The 17,898-nt window shown below is 51.3% G+C and overlaps 6 protein-coding genes across 6 annotated transcripts; 2 read left to right on the plus strand and 4 right to left on the minus strand.

Annotated features, from left to right (window-relative positions):
* Positions 1-3: 3 nt before the first annotated feature.
* BJX67DRAFT_339511 (SDR family oxidoreductase) lies at positions 4-1,636 on the minus strand. Its single transcript, XM_071027670.1, has 5 exons — positions 1,502-1,636; positions 1,385-1,436; positions 1,179-1,311; positions 786-1,076; positions 4-723 (listed from the first exon to the last, which is right to left on the minus strand). The coding sequence occupies exons 1-5, from the start codon at positions 1,521-1,523 to the stop codon at positions 220-222; spliced, it is 1,002 nt and encodes a 333-aa protein (XP_070891429.1). The 5' UTR covers positions 1,524-1,636; the 3' UTR covers positions 4-219.
* Positions 1,637-4,641: 3,005 nt separating this feature from the next.
* On the plus strand, positions 4,642-6,544 carry BJX67DRAFT_7317 (mannitol-1-phosphate 5-dehydrogenase). Its single transcript, XM_071035361.1, has one exon. It carries the CDS (start codon positions 5,187-5,189, stop codon positions 6,345-6,347), a length of 1,161 nt encoding a protein of 386 aa, XP_070891430.1. The 5' UTR covers positions 4,642-5,186; the 3' UTR covers positions 6,348-6,544.
* On the minus strand, positions 6,217-7,766 carry BJX67DRAFT_7727 (enoyl-CoA hydratase/isomerase family protein). Its single transcript, XM_071035424.1, has 2 exons — positions 7,475-7,766; positions 6,217-7,335 (listed from the first exon to the last, which is right to left on the minus strand). The coding sequence occupies exons 1-2, from the start codon at positions 7,701-7,703 to the stop codon at positions 6,743-6,745; spliced, it is 822 nt and encodes a 273-aa protein (XP_070891431.1). The 5' UTR covers positions 7,704-7,766; the 3' UTR covers positions 6,217-6,742.
* An 81-nt stretch (positions 7,767-7,847) lies between these two features.
* Positions 7,848-10,384, minus strand: adaB (chromatin-binding transcription regulator ADA2). Its single transcript, XM_071027671.1, has 3 exons — positions 9,722-10,384; positions 8,224-9,618; positions 7,848-8,167 (listed from the first exon to the last, which is right to left on the minus strand). The coding sequence occupies exons 1-3, from the start codon at positions 9,812-9,814 to the stop codon at positions 8,099-8,101; spliced, it is 1,557 nt and encodes a 518-aa protein (XP_070891432.1). The 5' UTR covers positions 9,815-10,384; the 3' UTR covers positions 7,848-8,098.
* Positions 10,354-13,276, plus strand: BJX67DRAFT_7346 (serine/threonine-protein kinase). Its single transcript, XM_071035365.1, has 6 exons — positions 10,354-10,899; positions 10,982-11,125; positions 11,177-11,945; positions 12,005-12,420; positions 12,473-12,837; positions 12,899-13,276. Exons 1-6 carry the CDS (start codon positions 10,878-10,880, stop codon positions 13,094-13,096), a joined length of 1,914 nt encoding a protein of 637 aa, XP_070891433.1. The 5' UTR covers positions 10,354-10,877; the 3' UTR covers positions 13,097-13,276.
* Positions 13,277-14,218: 942 nt separating this feature from the next.
* Positions 14,219-17,751, minus strand: BJX67DRAFT_7310 (coatomer subunit beta'). Its single transcript, XM_071035358.1, has 6 exons — positions 17,530-17,751; positions 17,352-17,414; positions 17,278-17,299; positions 17,188-17,219; positions 15,859-17,127; positions 14,219-15,803 (listed from the first exon to the last, which is right to left on the minus strand). The coding sequence occupies exons 1-6, from the start codon at positions 17,545-17,547 to the stop codon at positions 14,652-14,654; spliced, it is 2,556 nt and encodes an 851-aa protein (XP_070891434.1). The 5' UTR covers positions 17,548-17,751; the 3' UTR covers positions 14,219-14,651.
* Positions 17,752-17,898: the final 147 nt, after the last annotated feature.

The raw sequence follows: 17,898 nt of genomic DNA on the forward strand, positions 1-17,898 counted from the left end.
CTTCCAGGCTCGGAAGAAAAGTTGATTATCGGGACGGTGACGGATGGAATTGCTACGGGGGGTGGAACAACCACAAAACGCAGTTTACATTCAGCCGCCACGTCCGTCAAAGTCTACAGAGCCGTCCAACATTATTTGCCGACGAGGAGCAATTCTTTCCCAGGAAGGCAAATTTATTGGGTGCGAAAACATCTATTCACTATGCGGCCGGTTTACTGTTCAGGCGCCGTTCTCGAGCAGTGTCTTAACAGTGTCGACCACCGACTCCCTTAATGTATGGTACTTGAGGCCGAGCACCTCGATTGATCTGCTGTTGTCATAGCCGTAGGCGTCCGGGGGCAAATCACTCGGGTCGCTTTTTGGTGGCAGTCTGTCCTCCAGCTCAGGGTACGCATCCCGGATGATGTCAACAATGTCCTTGTTCGAGTAGCGGCCGGCGGTGACAAAGAACCGCTGGCCGGCTTCCGGGACCTCAATGGCTCTAACATGGGCCAACGCAACATCTCGAACATCTACCCAAAGATAAGTAACGGTGGGTGGTGTGGACTCCTTATCGAAACCCCGCACTATGCCACTTATCCGTGCATTGGAAGTATTGATAGCATCGAGGGAGCTCAAGTAGTGGACGACGGGGCCAAGGACCAAGGGAGGATTGATTGTCGCAAGGTCGAAGTTTGGCTTCTCCTTCTCAACGAAGTCCCAGGCAGCCTTTTCCGCGAATGTCTTCATACGTAACAGCTGTCAGTATACAGTCCAAAGGGCGCTGACACTGAGGATAGTTTCACCTTGCTCGCTCGGTATGTCTGGGAGGAGTCCAAACCCTCTTCCCATGTCACAGGGTTCCAATTCTTTTCGCTATAGACCTTTTCATGGCTCTTCGGGTTTATTATCGCTGCGAACGAGGAAGTGACCACCACCCTTTTCACGGATGGCGCGTAGGCCTTGATGGCTTTCAGGATACCCGTCGTTCCCTTGATAGCCGGGTCGAAGAAATCTTTGACAGGATCCTGGACATTGTGGTGGAAAGGGGAGGCCGTATGAAGAACAAAGTCGAACGGCGGGTCAGATTTGACAGCCTAACGCCGAGAGCTTTAGTAACCTGCATAATCGGTTGAATACGCCCCGCATGGATCCAACGAGGGATAAGGAGTGGAATCCACAGAGTATAGAAAAGATACCTCATCAAATGCGCCATCCTCGGCGATATCCTCGACAATGACGTAGGAAAGCTTTTCCTTCGGCGTGTTTGGATGGGCAGCTAGAATTCTCTCTCCCTTGTCTTCAGACCGGACAGTAGTGACGACATCGAAACTGTGATAGGAGACTTCAGTTTTCTCATGTCCGCTTTTAAAACACGGGTACAGAAGCAAGAATTAGTACTTACCCACGTTCCAGTAGCAGATCGAGAGTATGGGCAGCAATGAAGCCACTGCCTCCTGGAAATCGAAAATGGATCAGTTACCGAACCCCCGCTGGTGGAGATGCAAAGGTGATCGCATACCCGTCAACAGTACCTTAACCATTTTTACTCAAGAAAACCAGGAAGTTGAAGTAATTCCGAGAGATTCAAGTCGAAGTCAGTCCAGTGCCAGGAATCTCCAAGGTACCAGCTCGAGGGCCCTCGCCGTCTCTTTTATACCTTGCCATTGCGCGGCCAAATAATGCCCCAACTCCGTCGCTGACTCCCCCACCCCGATCCACCATTGGCATTATCAATCCAACGTGATAGGATGCCATTCCAGTTGCGTTGCGAAGATCGTTCTTTGCGTCATCTGGGCAATCGAGAAAGGCCTTCCATTCCGGGCAAACTATGCCCGATAAATTATCTCCGAGCTGTGTTGTCCCCGCAGACCCAATTTTTGGGCTTGCATTGGCAGGGTGTCTGTCAGCATCCAGCCAACCTTCCAGATTCTATCTGCAAAGCTGCTCATCCTGCACTCTGTGACTCATAATCAGCTGCACTGTTCTCCGGAGATAAGCTCGGATGCGTTCTGAAGAGTCTCGATCAAAATCGACGTCGTCATGGTCAGGAGTCTCCCGGTCAAGTCGGATATCAGTATTGCTTAGGCAGTCGAGAGGACGGATGCAAGTGATCCAACATTACTGGATGCACGCCGACTATATAATTGTGTATATCCTCACTTGGGCACCCCACAGTCGTCATACTGCTCCCCAACATTTTGGTCTCCCGGAGGACTTAGCCCGGAGTGGCTTACCATGTGGCCCATTGGTGCACGACTGATGCGGTAGCCCATCCACTTCATAGGCCTGGTAGGTGCAACAGTGGGCCGTTGCCCTTGCGGATGTATCTAATCCCAGTTCGGTGACGTTGTTCATACGTTGGCCCAGAATTCAGCCTGAAGATCTTTGCGGCAGATCCAAAGCTTGATTTTAGCGTCATTTACTCCAGAGTATGGATATACTCCGTGTGCAATCTTGAGTATGTGTAGCCATTGTGGAGACGGAATATTCTGTCGGCAAAAGCCCTAGGGCAATATGAAGCGGGCTTGATAAACGTCGGCAATGATCGACCCCATCAGGGGAAGCATACAAAGCGTGAACTATGTTCAAAGTTAACTAAGGTAGCTATTGATACGAATATGGCTATAAAGTCTAAACCCAGATGTTCCACGGTATAGAGCGTATTGCGAGGAGTTGAGAAGTCCCTCCAAGACACTTGGAATCATTCTCCAGTCCTTGTAACGGCTAACATAATGTACCGTCCGGGAGGCTGACCATTCTGGGGACGTGCACCAAGACGCCTCCTTTTCATAAACAAACTGGAAGTTCATTGAGGCTCAAACGGCTTCGGCAAAAAGGTCAGCATCCCCAAACACCGGTGGCTGCTCTTACTACCGAAAACCATTGCTGGAGGAAGTGATTTAATGATGTTATCCTTAGCCATGGTTATCATGCCTGACCAAAGAGTTCCTTCTTCGACACCGGTCTCAAAGGGGGTTCGGGAGCTTCGAATGAACCCTACTAAACTAGGCACCAGCAACCTTGCGTGACATATAAAGTGTCCTGCTGGCCACATCACCATGGATAAAGGTAACACGCAATCTCCTGGCTGAAGCTGATCAGATGAGAGCACACTCTTTTGTAGTGGATCTGTTGCGAAGATATCAGGCTTCGGCGTTGACGCCACTCCCGTGCCCAATGAGTATGCTGAATTTATCTTTCTTTCCAGCGGATACTTCAATGCTCCCCCCGGGCCCGAAAAGGAACCCGAAGCAGGCGTCGTGGTTGTAATGGAGAAAACGGGGACGCGGCAAAATTACCCAAGGATGCGCGATATATCATGATTCGGGAGTCGGGCGTTGCAACGACGGGGAGCCTCGTTTCTTTCGCAGCTCGCGAATGAGGGGGCATACCACATGTCTGAAACTGAGGCCAAAAAGCTGATCAATCTCCAAATCGCGCACCGTCTGTGATTGGAGCCGGCCTATACTGCTCCGATGCAACTCGGGGGTGCATTTTCAGAGTCAAAGAGGTAACGGTGCCTTGCGGAGAGTCAGATCCCTGCGCGCAGAAAGGATTTTGCGCTTCTCGGGCAACTAACCCCAAGATGGGTGTTGGACCCCCCCAGAGTGTGGCTAGTGGTCCCGGCGGAAGAATATCGGGAAGGGGAACGTCATCCAATTCGCTCATGATTCAATGAGGTTGAGACGGACGGAGCGCAGTCTGCCGTGACTACAACTGACTGATTGCGGCCTGAGCCAATTTGGAGCCCTTGCAAGCCACGATGGCTGCAAGTCTATCAAGAGCCACGGGAGGTTCCGGGGAGCCATCCCGTCCCAGGATAGGATTGGCTGGCAACAGCCGCACCCACGGGCAGCGACATATTGGAAGTTGGAGAAAGTTGAATACGGTTTAGGGATTGAGAGGGTTTCAGAAAGGAGACCTTCGATGGAGTGAAACAGGAACGAGAGCGAACAGAAGAATTTTGGCGAAGGGGAAGGAAGCAAGAAGAATGCAGACACCTTGTAGAATAGTCCGTGCACAGGAGCCTGAAAAACCTCTGCGAGTCTGCGACTGTTTCGGGATTGGCTGCAATTGAAAACAAAAAGACCCACAGAAAGCGCCGGATGGACATTAATTTGCCAAAGAGGAATGCCTGCAAGGCTCCAAAATGGTAGGACTCGTTCGAGAATCTAACAATTATTGCAAAAAGGCAAATAAAATCCAACAATCACGGAACTCCGTCCATATCGAGTGCTGAGGAAGAGGAGCCCGCGATGTTGTGGCTGTGATATCAACAAGTTGCCTCAGGCATCATAAACGTCACAGTGGAACCGCCGATGACGACACAGCGCTGGGCCACAAGCAAACCTCAAGGTCACTCAGTGTTGTCGGATGGGGTTCGAAAGGCTCGCAACTGCCGTATCAAAATAAGATCGAAGTCTAGTGGGTCGTACATCCCTTAAGAAAAGAGTGAGGAACAAACGTAATGGTCTAACTGCGGTAAGTTGTTGACGCGATACAAGTGAGGTTGATGGAGTCTGCCAATCGCCTCGGATCCGCCCCGAATGGCAACCCCTGCACCTCCGGCTAGACGGTTGCAACTTCCGATACTTTCCAAAACGGCAGGGAGTGCGAATCCTTTTGCTTCGGAATGTTGCACAGAGAGCGGCAGAGATCGGACGGTGATTCGATCCCAGGCTCAGCACAGGACCTCTGCTCTTCGAGGAACCGTGACCCAATAGTGTATGTAAATGTCCAAGCGTCGAGGCAAGGAGACTCCTGCTTTTCCCGCACCCCAGATCTACTGTCGCAGTGACGAATCAGACAGCGTTTGAATGGCTAGTCGTTTTCGCTGTCTTGATGCAATCCGTCTGACGGTTCCCCCACTCCCCGGTGGTCCTAGACCCTCCATGCTTTTTTTCAGAGGAACTCGCCCTGCACCTGCGATAATAATTGGCCTCACTTCTGTTTTGATTCACCGGCCTTGTTTCTACCCCCTTCCGTCGTTCTTTCCTCGTTTGGCCGCCTTCCTCAGCTGGCCGAGTGTGACTCCATATATAACCTCTCCCCCGCTCTGCTCTGTTTGCTCCCCTCATATTCTCTTTCCATCCCTTCATAACACAAATTTCCAGCTTTCTCCTCCCTTAACTTTACTCGCTCTTCATACATTCTGTCGCCTCATACCCTGACTCTCTAAGCCGATCTACATAATACTTTTCACAATGGGCAAGGCTATCCACTTTGGTGGTGGCAACATTGGCCGTGGCTTTGTTGGAGAGTTCCTCCATGAAGCCGGATATGAAGTCGTCTTTGTTGATGTTGTCGACGACCTCATCGCCTCAATCCAGAAGACTCCTTCGTATGACATCACGGAAATTAGCGAGGAGGGCGAGAAGACGAAGACCATCACGAACTACCGTGCTCTCAACTCCAAGACTCATGAAGCCGACGTTATCCAGGAGATTGCCACTGCCGACATTGTGACCTGCGCTGTTGGTCCCCGCATTCTTCAATTCATTGCCCCTGTCATTGCCAAGGGCATTGACGCTCGGACCCTCTCCAATCCCCTTGCTGTCATCGCCTGCGAAAACGCCATTAATGCCACTGATGCCCTCCGCGGTCACGTCGAGAAAAAGGCAGACCCAAAGAACCTTGCTAGCCGCGCCGTGTTCGCCAACTGTGCTATCGATCGCATCGTCCCGAATCAGCCCCCAAACAACGGTCTAAATGTCCGGATTGAGAAATTCTATGAGTGGGTCGTCGAGCAGACTCCCTTCAAGGAGCACGGCGTTGACCACCCCAAGATTCCCGCGATCCACTGGGTGGACAAGCTCGGGCCCTACATTGAGCGTAAGCTGTTCACTGTTAACACTGGCCACGCCACTACCGCCTATTACGGTCACATCAGCGGCAAGAAGACTATCGCCGACGCCCTCCATGACCCGCACATCCGTGGTACTGTGCACAGAGTACTCGATGAAACCGCTTCTCTGATCATCAACAAGCATGGTATTCCGGAGCAAGAGCAGAAGGAATACGTCGACAAGATCATCGACCGGATCTCCAACCCATATCTGGAGGATAATATTGAGCGTGTGGGTCGGGCTCCACTGCGCAAGCTCTCTCGCGAAGAACGTTTCATCGGCCCTGCCTCACAGCTTGCTGAGCGTGGCCTGAAGTTCGATGCCCTATTAGGTGCAATTGAACAAGCTCTACGCTTCCAGAACGTTCCTGGCGATGAAGAGAGCGCCGAGCTAGCCAAGATCCTCAAGGATCAGCCGACGGAGGAAGCCACCAGCCACTTGACAGGCCTGGATAAGAGCCATCCGTTGTATTCCCATGTACTTGAACGAGTGAAGAGCGTTCAAGGAGAGTCAAAGTAGGAGCAGCACCCCGACAGCGTTGTCCCAACCCATCGTTGTCACAACAAAACCCAATCATCCCTTTTATTTCAGTTCAAACACACACTTACGCTTGCCATGAAGGATGCCGAATCGATCGCGGTTATGAGGGTTCCCAGACGCGTTTCTTCTTCAGCCGACGTTGAGGATGTCTGACCACTGGATGGAACTTGAATGTGCATGGGATACGGCGAATACGGTCGATACGGATTTATGTACTATGGGATATCAGTTTAGCGTGAATTAATCGAAGCGTGTACTTGTTCAGATGTAGAACAGCTGTGCTGATCGGATCAAATGACTCTGATGACTTCATATGCCTTCCCAAGCCGAGTGTCGTGTGGAGGAGAGATTTACCTCGATATATCTGATGATACCTAAAGCTTACTCTCCACCCATTGAGGCTTTCTCTTTTCCACGAAGGCCCTCAACCCCTCCTTGATATTCTCGCCAGCGTTCAGCTTTTTCTCCCAACTCTCGATCAACAATCGTGTTCCCTCCTCAGCACCGATCCCTTCCCACCCCAGCTTCACTCCTTCACGGCTAACAATAACTGAATCGGGGCTATTCGCTGCAATCTGCGTCGCAACCTCAATCGCCCGCAGAACCACCTGCTTCTCATCACCCACCACCTCGTTCACAAACCCCCATTCCTTCGCCTCCCGCGCTGATACCCGTCTCCCCGTAAGGACCATCTCCATCGCCCTCTGGCGGCCAACCGTCCGCACAATCCGAGGCAGCGCTCCAGCCCATGCAACTACACCCCGCTGCACCTCAGGGAACCCGAAAAATGCCTTCTCGCAAGCGATTACAATATCCATGTTGGTGATCATTTCGCACCCACCACCGAGCGCGAGGCCGTTGACAGCTGCGATGACAGGCTTTTTCCCCGTGCGCCGAGAGAGCCCGCCGAAGCCAGAGGGAGGGCTTGCGGTCCGCTTTTGGTTGGCTTGTGTGGCAGAGTTCCATTCTGCTCATTATTAGTCTTTATTTGTTCAAGATCAGGGTACAGGACGTCCTTGACCCGACCCTTATCAAGGTAGAGGAGGGGAAAGAACCCCGCTTCGCTCTGGGTCAACAAGGAATCCGGACGGATTCGCAAGACGTACCTTTCAGATCGGCTCCCGCACAAAACGCCCTCCCTTCCCCGGTTATAATCCCAACCCGGAGGGAGGGTTCGTCGTCTAGCCATTCCCAGATTGAGTGGAGTTCCGCGTGGCCTGTGGAGTTGATACAGTTGAGGTCTTTGGGGCGGGAGAGGGTGACAAGGAGGATGTGAGGGGCCGGGAATGAGAGTTTTGAGTATTGGGGGTTTGGTGGGGGTAACTTGAATGACATTTTTTTATAGCCTAGTTACTTCGCTCTGTCACTGTGAGGGTGAATGGGATTCGGGAGTTGGTTTTTGGTTTGGGGGACGCTTTATTGTTCCGCTGGAGCTGACATGGCATGGTGCTGGAGCTAATAAGAGCTCGCATTGCCGAGGCCCGACTACTTGGGATGGATTGCCGAGAGGAGTCCAACTCCTCATCGGAAGGTTAACTCGGTCAACACGAAGTGAACTCGAGTAGAAGTCAGGGAAATGAAACCCTCGACTGAGGAGCTTCTATAGTTACTACACGATGATTTCGTAATGGTTCGTGCCCCAACACCTGCAACACCCCGTCTCCTCGTGCCGTATGTACAAGAGAACCAAACAAGATATCTAGACCGACCTAGCAAGGACAAGAATAAAACTACCCCTTGTTAATCCACCCGCTGTGCACCATGAAGTCAAATATCCGACTCGACTTTGTACTGTCGATCTGCGTTTGCCGGCTGTTAGTCCTGGAACCGAAAGCTTATATTGATTCAAGCATACCTTGCAAATAGTTCGCGCATCTTTCTTCTTCAGACTTCCGCCCGACTTCATGGACTCCTTGAGAAGCGTCTCCTTGATAACTAGGTAAGGTTTCGGCTGGATATGAAGCACGTTGCACAGCTCCACCTCTTCCTTAGTGAGGAGGTGGATGTCCGGCGCGCCATCGTTCTCCAATCTCCAAGGGATAACCCCAGTCAAAGGTTGTATTATGAACTTAGTTTTCGCCGGTTGAGGGGTGGCCACTCCATCCCCGTTCGCGGCAAAGGCGCGGTCGAAATCATTCAAAGGGAGGTTAGGCTCCGGGGCCTTGGGGGTACCACCAGCAGCTTTCTGCAGCCGCAGGGGGAGCTCCGGAGTGGTTAACTGGCTCGCCGCCGTAGGTTGCTCTGGCTGTTGATTCTGCTTTGGGCGCGTGCTGGCAAATCGGTCAAACGACCCCTGGGGCATGAGGCGCTGCTGACGCTGCTGTTTTTCTTGCTCGTAAGTTTCGCCCCCTTTTAGATCCCCGATTCCCATCTGACGCCACTCTTGTAGTTGTGATATGGCCAACCGGAGATTGTGTTCGTACTCTAGCCCCTTGTTGAATTCCTCAAAGTCGTCATGATTCATCATCCGCGCGAACGGTTTTGCCTTACTGAGAAGATCCCTCTCCTCTTTCGTACGCTTCTTCTCCAACGCTGTGTTCTTCCGATACTCGAGAAGATTATGCTCAAACAAGATCTTCTTACGTTCCATTCGCGCCGTGAGGCGCGTGTTGTAGATGTCAACAACGGTCATCTTTAGCTCCATCTCCGCGTCGGTTTCACCGTTGGGAGTCTCACCCGCGCCTGGTTCGAACGTCATATGTTGCACAGCTTCCTCGGCATCATTCATAAACTCTGTCTCAAATTCTAGTCGTCCTGGCATGTACCCTTGCACCTCGTGACAAGCAGGTACGCTAGCTGTCGGCTTTTGTTTCGGGGTTGTGGGTGGAGCTGCCTTTGCCGCATCCTTACGCTCTTCAATGCGCCGTTTCTTTCGGGACTGGAACTCCTCCTTGGAAATGGAATCTTGTAGACGCGTATCTTCCGGGTCCGCGCGCCCCGGTAGAGGAAAATTGGGGCTGTAAACATACGTGCTAATATAGTGATCCCGCACCTCCTCCTTCGTTCGATAGCCGCCAATGTGATCCGCGATATCTGCCCATGACCCCAATCCGTAGATCTCAGCGCCTTCCAGTAACAAGAGCTCCTCATCGGCTCCCCAATCTTCTTCAAATATTGGTACCGAGTTCTGCTCAATTACTTGGAACGGATGTGTCGACGGGTCATGGTTCTTGGATCTTTCCCCGGAAGCGAAGCAGGGTACACATAGATCGTATTCAGGGCAGGCGGGATGCGCACATGAGATGCGAACCTACCATGTGATATGGGGTCAGTAGGCAGACAATAAGAAGTAAAAGTTGCGAATCTAAAAGAGTGCACAGGTCGCCCTTTGTATAGAATGAAGGAGGCCTCACAGTCGAAGTCACGTCCACAGAGCAGACATCGCAATGGTACTTGGTACCGGCTTCCGTACCGCGCGTCGCGGTCTTCTTTCGTATTACACCCATCGGTCCCAGGGCCCTTTCATCCTCCGCAAGACCCTGATCCGTTTCGACGAGACGTACGCGCCCTCCTGGGGAGTCAGAGGGCAAATTGCAGCGTGTTCGAGGGATTAACGCAGCTGAGGAGCACTGGGGATGTTCAGATAAAGGGATGCTTGATGTCTCCGCAGCTGACTAAGTGGGGATGCAGTGAACGACAATCTAGGAATAGGAAAATGGATCTGTCGGGTTGTGAAGGATCGCCAATATCAGAACGTTTGACCGAAAACTCGGGAGCTGAATTGACGTGGTGTTCGTGGCGTTGAAAACTGGTGCCAAGATTGTGTGCTGAACTCTTGAGGCTGTTCGATCTGTCTCTCATTCAGTCCTGGATCCTGGGCGACGTCCCCCAGAGGCGGTGGCTGTGCTCCGCTGGCCAGCTCTTGGCAGGTCCTGCACAGCCCCTGTGGCTCGCTACTGCCTTGGAAAAGTGGCAGCCATCGCTTTCGAGGCACCCAGGCACCCAGGCAACATTCTCCCGGACCCAATCAACGGCGTCTTTCGCCCGATTCTCCCCTCTCTTTCCGGAAGTCAGTCCACGATTTCCCCTCTTCAGCCTCCATCACACTCCTCTCACGATTCGATCCGACACTGTTGTTCCCTTCCTTCTCCTCTCGTCCCTTTCCCCATCGGCGGATCGAGATATGCTCCCCTAGATTCTTCGTGACCCAAGCTCGTTTCAACAGTCCAAATTCTCGGACCAGCCATTCCCTCTTCTCGTTGGGTCTCAATCGCTCATCCCAGTTCCTGATCGTCCCTCTCGCTGTGTGTTACTGCTGGCTCCTGTGGCTGTGGCGGTCTCGCATCTCCTCATTTCTTCGTCGAACGTCAGCGAAGGAAGAAGTCCCTCTTTTGACTTCTCTTTTTCCCTGATCCTCTCTCTCATTTCAGCCGTATCTCCACTCATTATACCCCTTTCCCTCCATCCCGAGACTGGTGACTGTCCTGCTTAAACCTTCATCAATTCGTATCCCTGAAGAAACTCCCTCTCTCCTCCCTCCTCCTTCCAGACACTAGACCGCCCTTCACAATGTCCTGGAAAATCACCAAAAGTATGTTCAGTTGGTCTCCCACTCCCACTCTCCTCGAGTTCCCGATCTAGGCAACTAACTTGGCTCGTCCTTACCACTCCAGAACTAAAGGAAACGCACCTTGCGCCCTTAACCCAGACTTTCACACGATCCTCCTCGACATCTACGATTAAAGGTGAAGCGGGAGAGGAAGCTCCGGTCGTCTCGCAGTCTCCGAGTATCTCTTCAAATACGTCCAATGGAATTAGTACGTCTCGAGTCTCATCTCACTGAAAGATCGCCTAACGTTTCATTAAAGCTGCCTCGGAAGCGCTCGTCTCTCCTCCTGTGGCCCCTGTTCAGCCTGGTATCCTGATAGTCACGCTCCACGAAGGCCGCAGCTTCTCCTTACCGCCTCATTACCAGCAGGTTTTCAATTCCCATCTTCAGAATCACAATGGCTACGGAATGCGACCTAGCTCCTCCTCGTCACACTCTACGCAAGGGCAGGTGAACTCCTTTGTACAGAGTAGCCGTCCCCAGTCAACAAGCGGCGGCATCAACTCCGCCCCGACTAACCACGGTCGGTACTCGACCAAATATCTCCCTTACGCCCTTCTAGATTTCGAAAAGAACCAAGTCTTTGTCGATGCAGTCTCAGGAACCCCGGAAAACCCACTCTGGGCTGGCGATAACACAGCATTCAAGTTTGACGTGTCTCGTAAGACTGATCTGAACGTCCAACTCTACCTCCGCAATCCCACCGCCCGGCAAGGTGCTGGCCGAAACGAAGATATTTTCCTAGGTGCTGTTAAGGTGCATCCTCGCTTTGAGGAGGAACCCCAGCCCTACGTCGACGATCCTAAGTTGAGCAAAAAGGACAACCAGAAGGCAGCCGCCGCTCATGCCGCAGAGGAACGTACCTTGGGCCAATTGGGAGCCGAGTGGCTTGACCTCCAGTTCGGTACCGGTTCGATCAGGATTGGCGTCTCGTTTGTTGAGAACAAACAGCGCAGCATGAAGTTGGAAGATTTCGAACTGCTGAAGGTTGTGGGTAAGGGCAGTTTTGGGAAGGTCATGCAGGTTATGTAAGTGCTCTCTGTATCAACTTCATACCGGCCGAGTCCATCTCTTAACATTTTTATAGGAAGAAGGACACTGGCCGAATCTATGCTCTCAAAACTATCCGCAAGGCACATATCATTTCTCGATCGGAAGTCACACACACTCTCGCCGAGAGATCCGTGCTTGCTCAGATCAACAATCCATTTATCGTGCCCCTCAAATTCTCCTTCCAGTCGCCCGAAAAGTTATACCTGGTTCTAGCTTTCGTCAACGGTGGAGAGCTGTTCCATCACCTTCAACGGGAGCAGCGATTTGACGTCAACAGAGCCCGTTTTTACACAGCTGAGTTGCTTTGCGCGCTTGAATGCTTGCATGGTTTCAAGGTTATCTATCGTGACCTGAAGCCCGAGAACATCCTCATCGATTACACTGGTCATATCGCCCTTTGCGACTTCGGGCTTTGCAAACTAGATATGAAAGACGAAGACCGAACAAACAGTAAGGCTGTCAACCGCTCAAACACATCCAGATTCCCTAACGTGTGACATAGCATTTTGCGGTACTCCAGAGTATCTTGCCCCAGAGCTGCTTGTAGGCAATGGGTACACCAAAACCGTCGACTGGTGGACTCTAGGCGTGCTTCTATACGAGATGCTGACAGGTCTTCCTCCGTTCTATGACGAGAACACGAATGATATGTACCGGAAGATTCTACAAGAACCCTTGACCTTCCCTAGCAGCGATGTCGTCCCTCCAGCTGCGCGTGATCTTCTCTCTAGGCTCCTCGATCGTGACCCACATCGCCGACTTGGTGCCAACGGTGCAGCGGAAATCAAATCCCACCATTTCTTCGCCAACATCGACTGGCGTAAGTTGCTGCAGAGAAAGTATGAACCTAGTTTCCGACCCAATGTGGTATGTGATAACACTCCTCTTTTTCCAGTCCCACCATGCATGCGACCACTAACACATGCAGTCTGATGCCCGTGACACGAAGAACTTCGATACGGAGTTTACCAACGAAGCTCCTAAAGATTCATACGTGGACGGACCTATGTTGTCCTCGACCCAGCAACAGCAATTTGAAGGATGGTCGTACAATCGCCCTGTTGCAGGCCTTGGGGATGCTGGTGGCAGTGTAAAGGATCCATCCTTCGCAAGTATCCCCGAATAAACCATTTACTGGTGCGAAAGGCGGTTTTTCTTCGTTAGCCACATGCTGTAACCAGCTCCAAGGGAGAAGGTTATTTCATTCGGATTTGCAGTCCCATTTCACCGTTGCCTATGCATATCCTGCCACTAACGCCAGACTCCCCTTTCTTCTGTTGTTATTCCCCACTTTGGGGTCGCAGAAACCGCAAGTTTTCTTGTTTGGATTAGTATGTGGCAGTGATCTCAGTTTGAGCGATTTGTGTCCTTTCTCCGTTTGTTTATCCTTGCATCGAAGATACAACCAGGCAGGACCTTATGCGTTCATTTCTCACCCTTTCCGTGTCGCAAATGGCTTGTCTTTCTTCTCTCTTCTGAAATTATCATGTTTACGTATCCATCCTGGGCGTTTGGGTCAGGATCAGGCTCTTGGCCTTGGATGGGGAAAGCACACATGTTCTCCTCCAAGCCAACCGGATTGCCTGTGACTTTTCTCTCCCTGATCTGCCGGACTGATCCAACCTGGCTTCTTCAACTAACTACGCGTTCGCTACAGAGAAGCAATTGGGCTGATTTACCAATCCCCATATAGAGCATCATCTCTCTGAACTCCTCGTTTCCATTGTCATCTGTTGTGGTTTTGTTTTCGACTCTTCCCCTTCATGTTCTTCGATTTCCCCAGGTGGGTTTCATGCACACTAGCAGAGCTCAAGCAATTTGCGGAAGGAAGGCATGGTGTTTGATTGAAATAGCTAGCCAATAGACCAACAATAACAGTGAATTGTTAATATGGTCCTCGAAATACGTTATTCATCATTCCAGCACTCCATAAAGTTACCCTGGGCCCCATTGGCCAGGGCCCCATCCGGCAGGGGGTTTTCCATCCCACTTCGATGGTGAGAAGCTGCCTGCACGACCAACAAGTCCGGACCTAGCGCAGCGAGATAAACAGGAACAATACACACGCAAAATATCACGTATGTACCGCAGCAGACAAGAAACGCAGCGAACGCGAGATATTATGCTTATTCTTGGCCGAATTCGACAATGTCCCAAATTCCAAATTCTAGAAAGTCCTCATGGCCCGACTGGTGACAGGAATAGCAAACATTTTCCTATGTCCTTCCTGTTCCAGGATCGAAACTCGGAGGCAGGATCCCCATCGCCAACACTTGAAATTCTTCAGGTGGCGTCAGCCAATTAATATTATGCTTTTAGCATCAAGGATCTGTTCTCGTTTGTCTTACTTGGACTGCGGGTTAATAAAGTATTTCGGAAACTCCGTCGCCACTTTGCCTGATGGTCTTCAATCAGATACGTGAGGCGTACTGCGAGTATCACATAAAAGTCTAGATTGCGAAAAGAAACAGATATAAGGTAAGTGGAGGAAAGAGCTGTGAAACCAGATACAGAATAGCATAGTCGCGCCCCCAGAAGCAGAATTTTATAGCTGCGTATCAACATATCAGACATGTTGCGAGATTCGTCCTTGAAAAACAACACAGTTCGAGCCAGGCACCCACATTATGGAGTAAATATTCGTGCCCACATTAGGGTCAGGACGCCAGCTGACAGGGTATTCACGCCACCGCTTCTACGTCCTGCGAGCCGTTCGTCTCAGGCTCAACGTCATCTGTGCCAACATCGATAAGAGAACCGGATGACGCTGGTTCGGCAACAATACCCTCTTTCTCTAGTCGAAGATACTCCTCCCATTCTGGGAACAGGTCGTCATCTGCTTGGACGTCAGGGGCGCCAGGCGGAACACCGATGAGTCGGGAAATCTTGGTCTTTCCAGACTGCTCCAGGGATTCCTTCCACTTGATCACCAACTCGGGTGCCCGGGATGGCTTGTATGTCTGAGCAAAGAGAACAGACTCAGCGAGGCGGTTGGTTTGGATGAGGAGGTCAATACACCCGTCGACGTCTCCGAGAGTCCAGAGTGTAGAGAACGCGACATTGTGAAGCCCAGCACCTGAGGTTTGTTCTGCCAGCGTCCGGAGGCCATCCTTGTTGCCGCTAGCGGTGTGGAGGAGGAGAAGGGAGCCGATATCCTTAGCGTTGATGAAGCACTCCTGGGCTAGAGACAAGTTCCACCCTGACAAAGCAGCATCACCAACGATCTTCCACTTGTGTTCCACATTGGCCTCCCGGGCGATGTCAAGGGCAATGTCGAGGTTATTAAGAGCAAGAGCGAGCTCAAAACGATGTTCTTGGTCGGTAGCGACTTCCAAAGCCATTTCTTTGTACCCTTGGCCTTCGAGGAATCGAGCCACTTTGTTCATCTGGTCTTGTGGGATATCCTGGAGCAACTCCGCCGCAAGGTCCATGTCCCCGCGCAGGACGACAGTCTGGTATTCGACCATATTGAGCGATAGGGCGAAAGATACAACATTGACGTCCTTATCTGCAATGTAAACTCGGCCATCGCGCGGCAGGTACCCCAAGACGTACGTCGGCTGGTCGAAATGTGAAACGGTATACGTTTGGTCACCAACAAGGTAGTTCAAGCGGTTGGTGGAATTCGTATAGATGAAGCAGTCCCCGACCCATTGGCCTGTCCTGACAGACTCATTGACATCGGTAACAACTTCGAAGGCGGATTCGACGCCGTCCTCATCAGCTTCACCCGCATTCAACCCATTAACATAATTCTCCCGGGAGAACCGTAAAACGTAGAATGAATCATCACAGGCAAGGGTGACTAGCTCTCCAGACTCAGACCAGTAGACCTAGCAGACGTATTAGCCTTCGAAACTACAGCAAAACACACAAGGGTATCCTTACAGATCGTGGCTCGACTTCAATTCGCCGAACCAAGTTTCCAGATTCCCAGTCGAACATACCAATCCCTCCCTGTCCTTTGACACCAAGAAGAACGCCGCCAGTGAGGCCCTCACCCTGGAATCCAACATCCAAACCACCGCTCACCTCCTTGAAGTTCTTGAAAATCTTAACGCTAGTAGGCGATTCACGGATAGCGTAGTCATTGCTGTTGTCTTTGGAGCCCCAAGCAAAATCCAGAGCTTGCCCAAAAGCCTTGTTTCTCCAGGCAAGAGCAGTGTATATGATATATTCACCGTCCCCGCACACAGAAACAAAACGCCCATTGGGTGAGTGGGACAATGTTTGTGGGTACACTTCGCAGGAGCCCAATTCCTTAGTTGGTAAGGATATTGGAGTTCCGTCCTTGATGCTTGTATCACCACCCTTGATGACTGTCGAAACAACTTCATTATGTCGTGCCCAGACGATTTTTCCTGACCCGTCCATTGAAACAGCCGGCTCTTCTCGACCCATCTTCACAACCACAGCACCATCGTCAAACCCTAGTGCAACACCCTGCTTACCACGTTGGTATGAAACACACCAAGCTCTTTCCAGGCCGTAGCTTAAAGACTGTTCTAATCTGTAAGTGTTCGCATGCCATATCTTGATGGTACCATCTTCGGATCCAGAAATAATAACGGGCAGTTCGGGATGGTAACAGGCGAAAGAAACGTTGCTCGTGTGTCCTTCCAGAGTAGCAATAAGCGCCTTCGTGGTGTAGTCCCAGACCTTCACAGTCTTATCATCTGAAGTAGTGAGAAGGTACGGCTTATCAGCCTGGGGGTAGTAGTCGACATGGTTGACACCCTTCGTTTCGTGAGCCTCAAGTGTAAAGTTGGCGTGCGGGGAGCCTAAGCTCCAGATTTTAACAGTCCGATCCAGACAGGCCGAAGCAAAAGTGTTTGTATCTTTGGGATTGATAGCAAGCCCCATCACATAATGGCTATGACCTTCGTAGACTTGAACACATTTCCACCCTTTCTCCCAGTCCCATAGCTTAATCGTCATGTCATCAGAAGCCGTGAGAACGAAGGGCTGCGTAGGGTGTACTGCGATGGAGCGGATATAGTCAGGGTGCGCCTCGAACGACGCAATCTTTTCGGAGGTGTTGTAATTGTAAACACGGAGTTGAAAGTCATCGGAACCGCAGACAATCCAGTTTTTGCGGGCAATAAAGCGCCCAGCTCGGACGGGGACATCCGTCAGTTCGAACGTTTTGATGATAGACTAAGGAAATATACAATCAGCTGCCTATCATATGAGGCTGCCCTTCAGCTAGCGGCTTACCTGAGTCTCATAGGACCAAATGTATACGTGACCTGCGAATGGAAGTTAATGCACAGGGCCAATCTGCTATAATACCATTCATCCACGAACCGCTGTATAATGTTGTCAAGATCTATAGTTATGTCAGCAATCAATAGACCTCTCGCTTTTGCGCAGATACTTACCCATGGCTCTGTTGGGTGAAAGTCAATGCCCTTCACTCGCTCAGAGCGGGCGAAAAGTTGCCTCTGAATTGAATCCCAATGGTCAGCCACAACACCAATCGTGAGAAATGTATGCAACCAAGCACGTCGCCATTTTATCTCCACCGACAAATTGGGTCCTCCGGTATCGCATTCGTACCTTGATATCCAACCTCATGTTGTGTGGGGGAATGGAGAATCGCGATTATGTGCGGCGTCGGGGACGGTCGATGGGAGGGGAGCCAGGCCGCGAGCCGTTCAGCCAGCCCAGCCGGAAGTTGCAGTGAGCTTCCTGTAGAAGCCGACTCTGAATAGCGGCAAAGAAAACTTCTTCGAGGGGGTTAAAGTTGTTTGAACGGAACGAGGCTCCAGCGATGTGTCCACAAGGAGTTGGCAATAATGCCGCCAGCTCTCTGCAATGACTGGCGATGGCTCCCCTCACCGCCTCCAACTTTGGACCCCCACCACCAGTCCAGCTTCACCACCGCGCGTATCAGGGCAGCAACAAGAACTGCTTGAAAATTGGACT

Source organism: Aspergillus lucknowensis (assembly GCF_044049455.1).
Source record: "Aspergillus lucknowensis strain CBS 449.75 chromosome Unknown BJX67scaffold_1, whole genome shotgun sequence".
NCBI lineage: Eukaryota > Fungi > Ascomycota > Eurotiomycetes > Eurotiales > Aspergillaceae > Aspergillus > Aspergillus lucknowensis.

What these genes read in the sequence shown, in the direction of transcription:
- BJX67DRAFT_339511 (XM_071027670.1), bottom strand. Translation starts at nt 1,523, where the DNA reads ATGGTTAAGGTACTGTTGACGG. An exon ending in GGTTAAGGTACTGTTGACGG is followed by an intron (nt 1,437 to 1,501) that starts GTATGCGATCAC and finishes TTCGATTTCCAG; the next exon opens with GAGGCAGTGGCTTCATTGCT. An exon ending in GATCTGCTACTGGAACGTGG is followed by an intron (nt 1,312 to 1,384) that starts GTAAGTACTAAT and finishes CTCCTATCACAG; the next exon opens with TTTCGATGTCGTCACTACTG.
- BJX67DRAFT_7317 (XM_071035361.1), top strand. Translation starts at nt 5,187, where the DNA reads ATGGGCAAGGCTATCCACTTTGGTGGTGGCAACATTGGCCGTGGCTTT.
- BJX67DRAFT_7727 (XM_071035424.1), bottom strand. Translation starts at nt 7,703, where the DNA reads ATGTCATTCAAGTTACCCCCACCAAACCCCCAATACTCAAAACTCTCA. An exon ending in TGCGGGAGCCGATCTGAAAG is followed by an intron (nt 7,336 to 7,474) that starts GTACGTCTTGCG and finishes AATAATGAGCAG; the next exon opens with AATGGAACTCTGCCACACAA.
- adaB (XM_071027671.1), bottom strand. Translation starts at nt 9,814, where the DNA reads ATGGGTGTAATACGAAAGAAGACCGCGACGCGCGGTACGGAAGCCGGT. An exon ending in CTGTGGACGTGACTTCGACT is followed by an intron (nt 9,619 to 9,721) that starts GTGAGGCCTCCT and finishes ATCACATGGTAG; the next exon opens with GTTCGCATCTCATGTGCGCA. An exon ending in ATGCGCGAACTATTTGCAAG is followed by an intron (nt 8,168 to 8,223) that starts GTATGCTTGAAT and finishes CGGCAAACGCAG; the next exon opens with ATCGACAGTACAAAGTCGAG.
- BJX67DRAFT_7346 (XM_071035365.1), top strand. Translation starts at nt 10,878, where the DNA reads ATGTCCTGGAAAATCACCAAAA. An exon ending in GTCCTGGAAAATCACCAAAA is followed by an intron (nt 10,900 to 10,981) that starts GTATGTTCAGTT and finishes TTACCACTCCAG; the next exon opens with AACTAAAGGAAACGCACCTT. An exon ending in GGGAAGGTCATGCAGGTTAT is followed by an intron (nt 11,946 to 12,004) that starts GTAAGTGCTCTC and finishes ACATTTTTATAG; the next exon opens with GAAGAAGGACACTGGCCGAA.
- BJX67DRAFT_7310 (XM_071035358.1), bottom strand. An exon ending in TTTGGTCCTATGAGACTCAG is followed by an intron (nt 17,128 to 17,187) that starts GTAAGCCGCTAG and finishes ATATTTCCTTAG; the next exon opens with TCTATCATCAAAACGTTCGA. An exon ending in TTGAAGTCGAGCCACGATCT is followed by an intron (nt 15,804 to 15,858) that starts GTAAGGATACCC and finishes TACGTCTGCTAG; the next exon opens with GTCTACTGGTCTGAGTCTGG.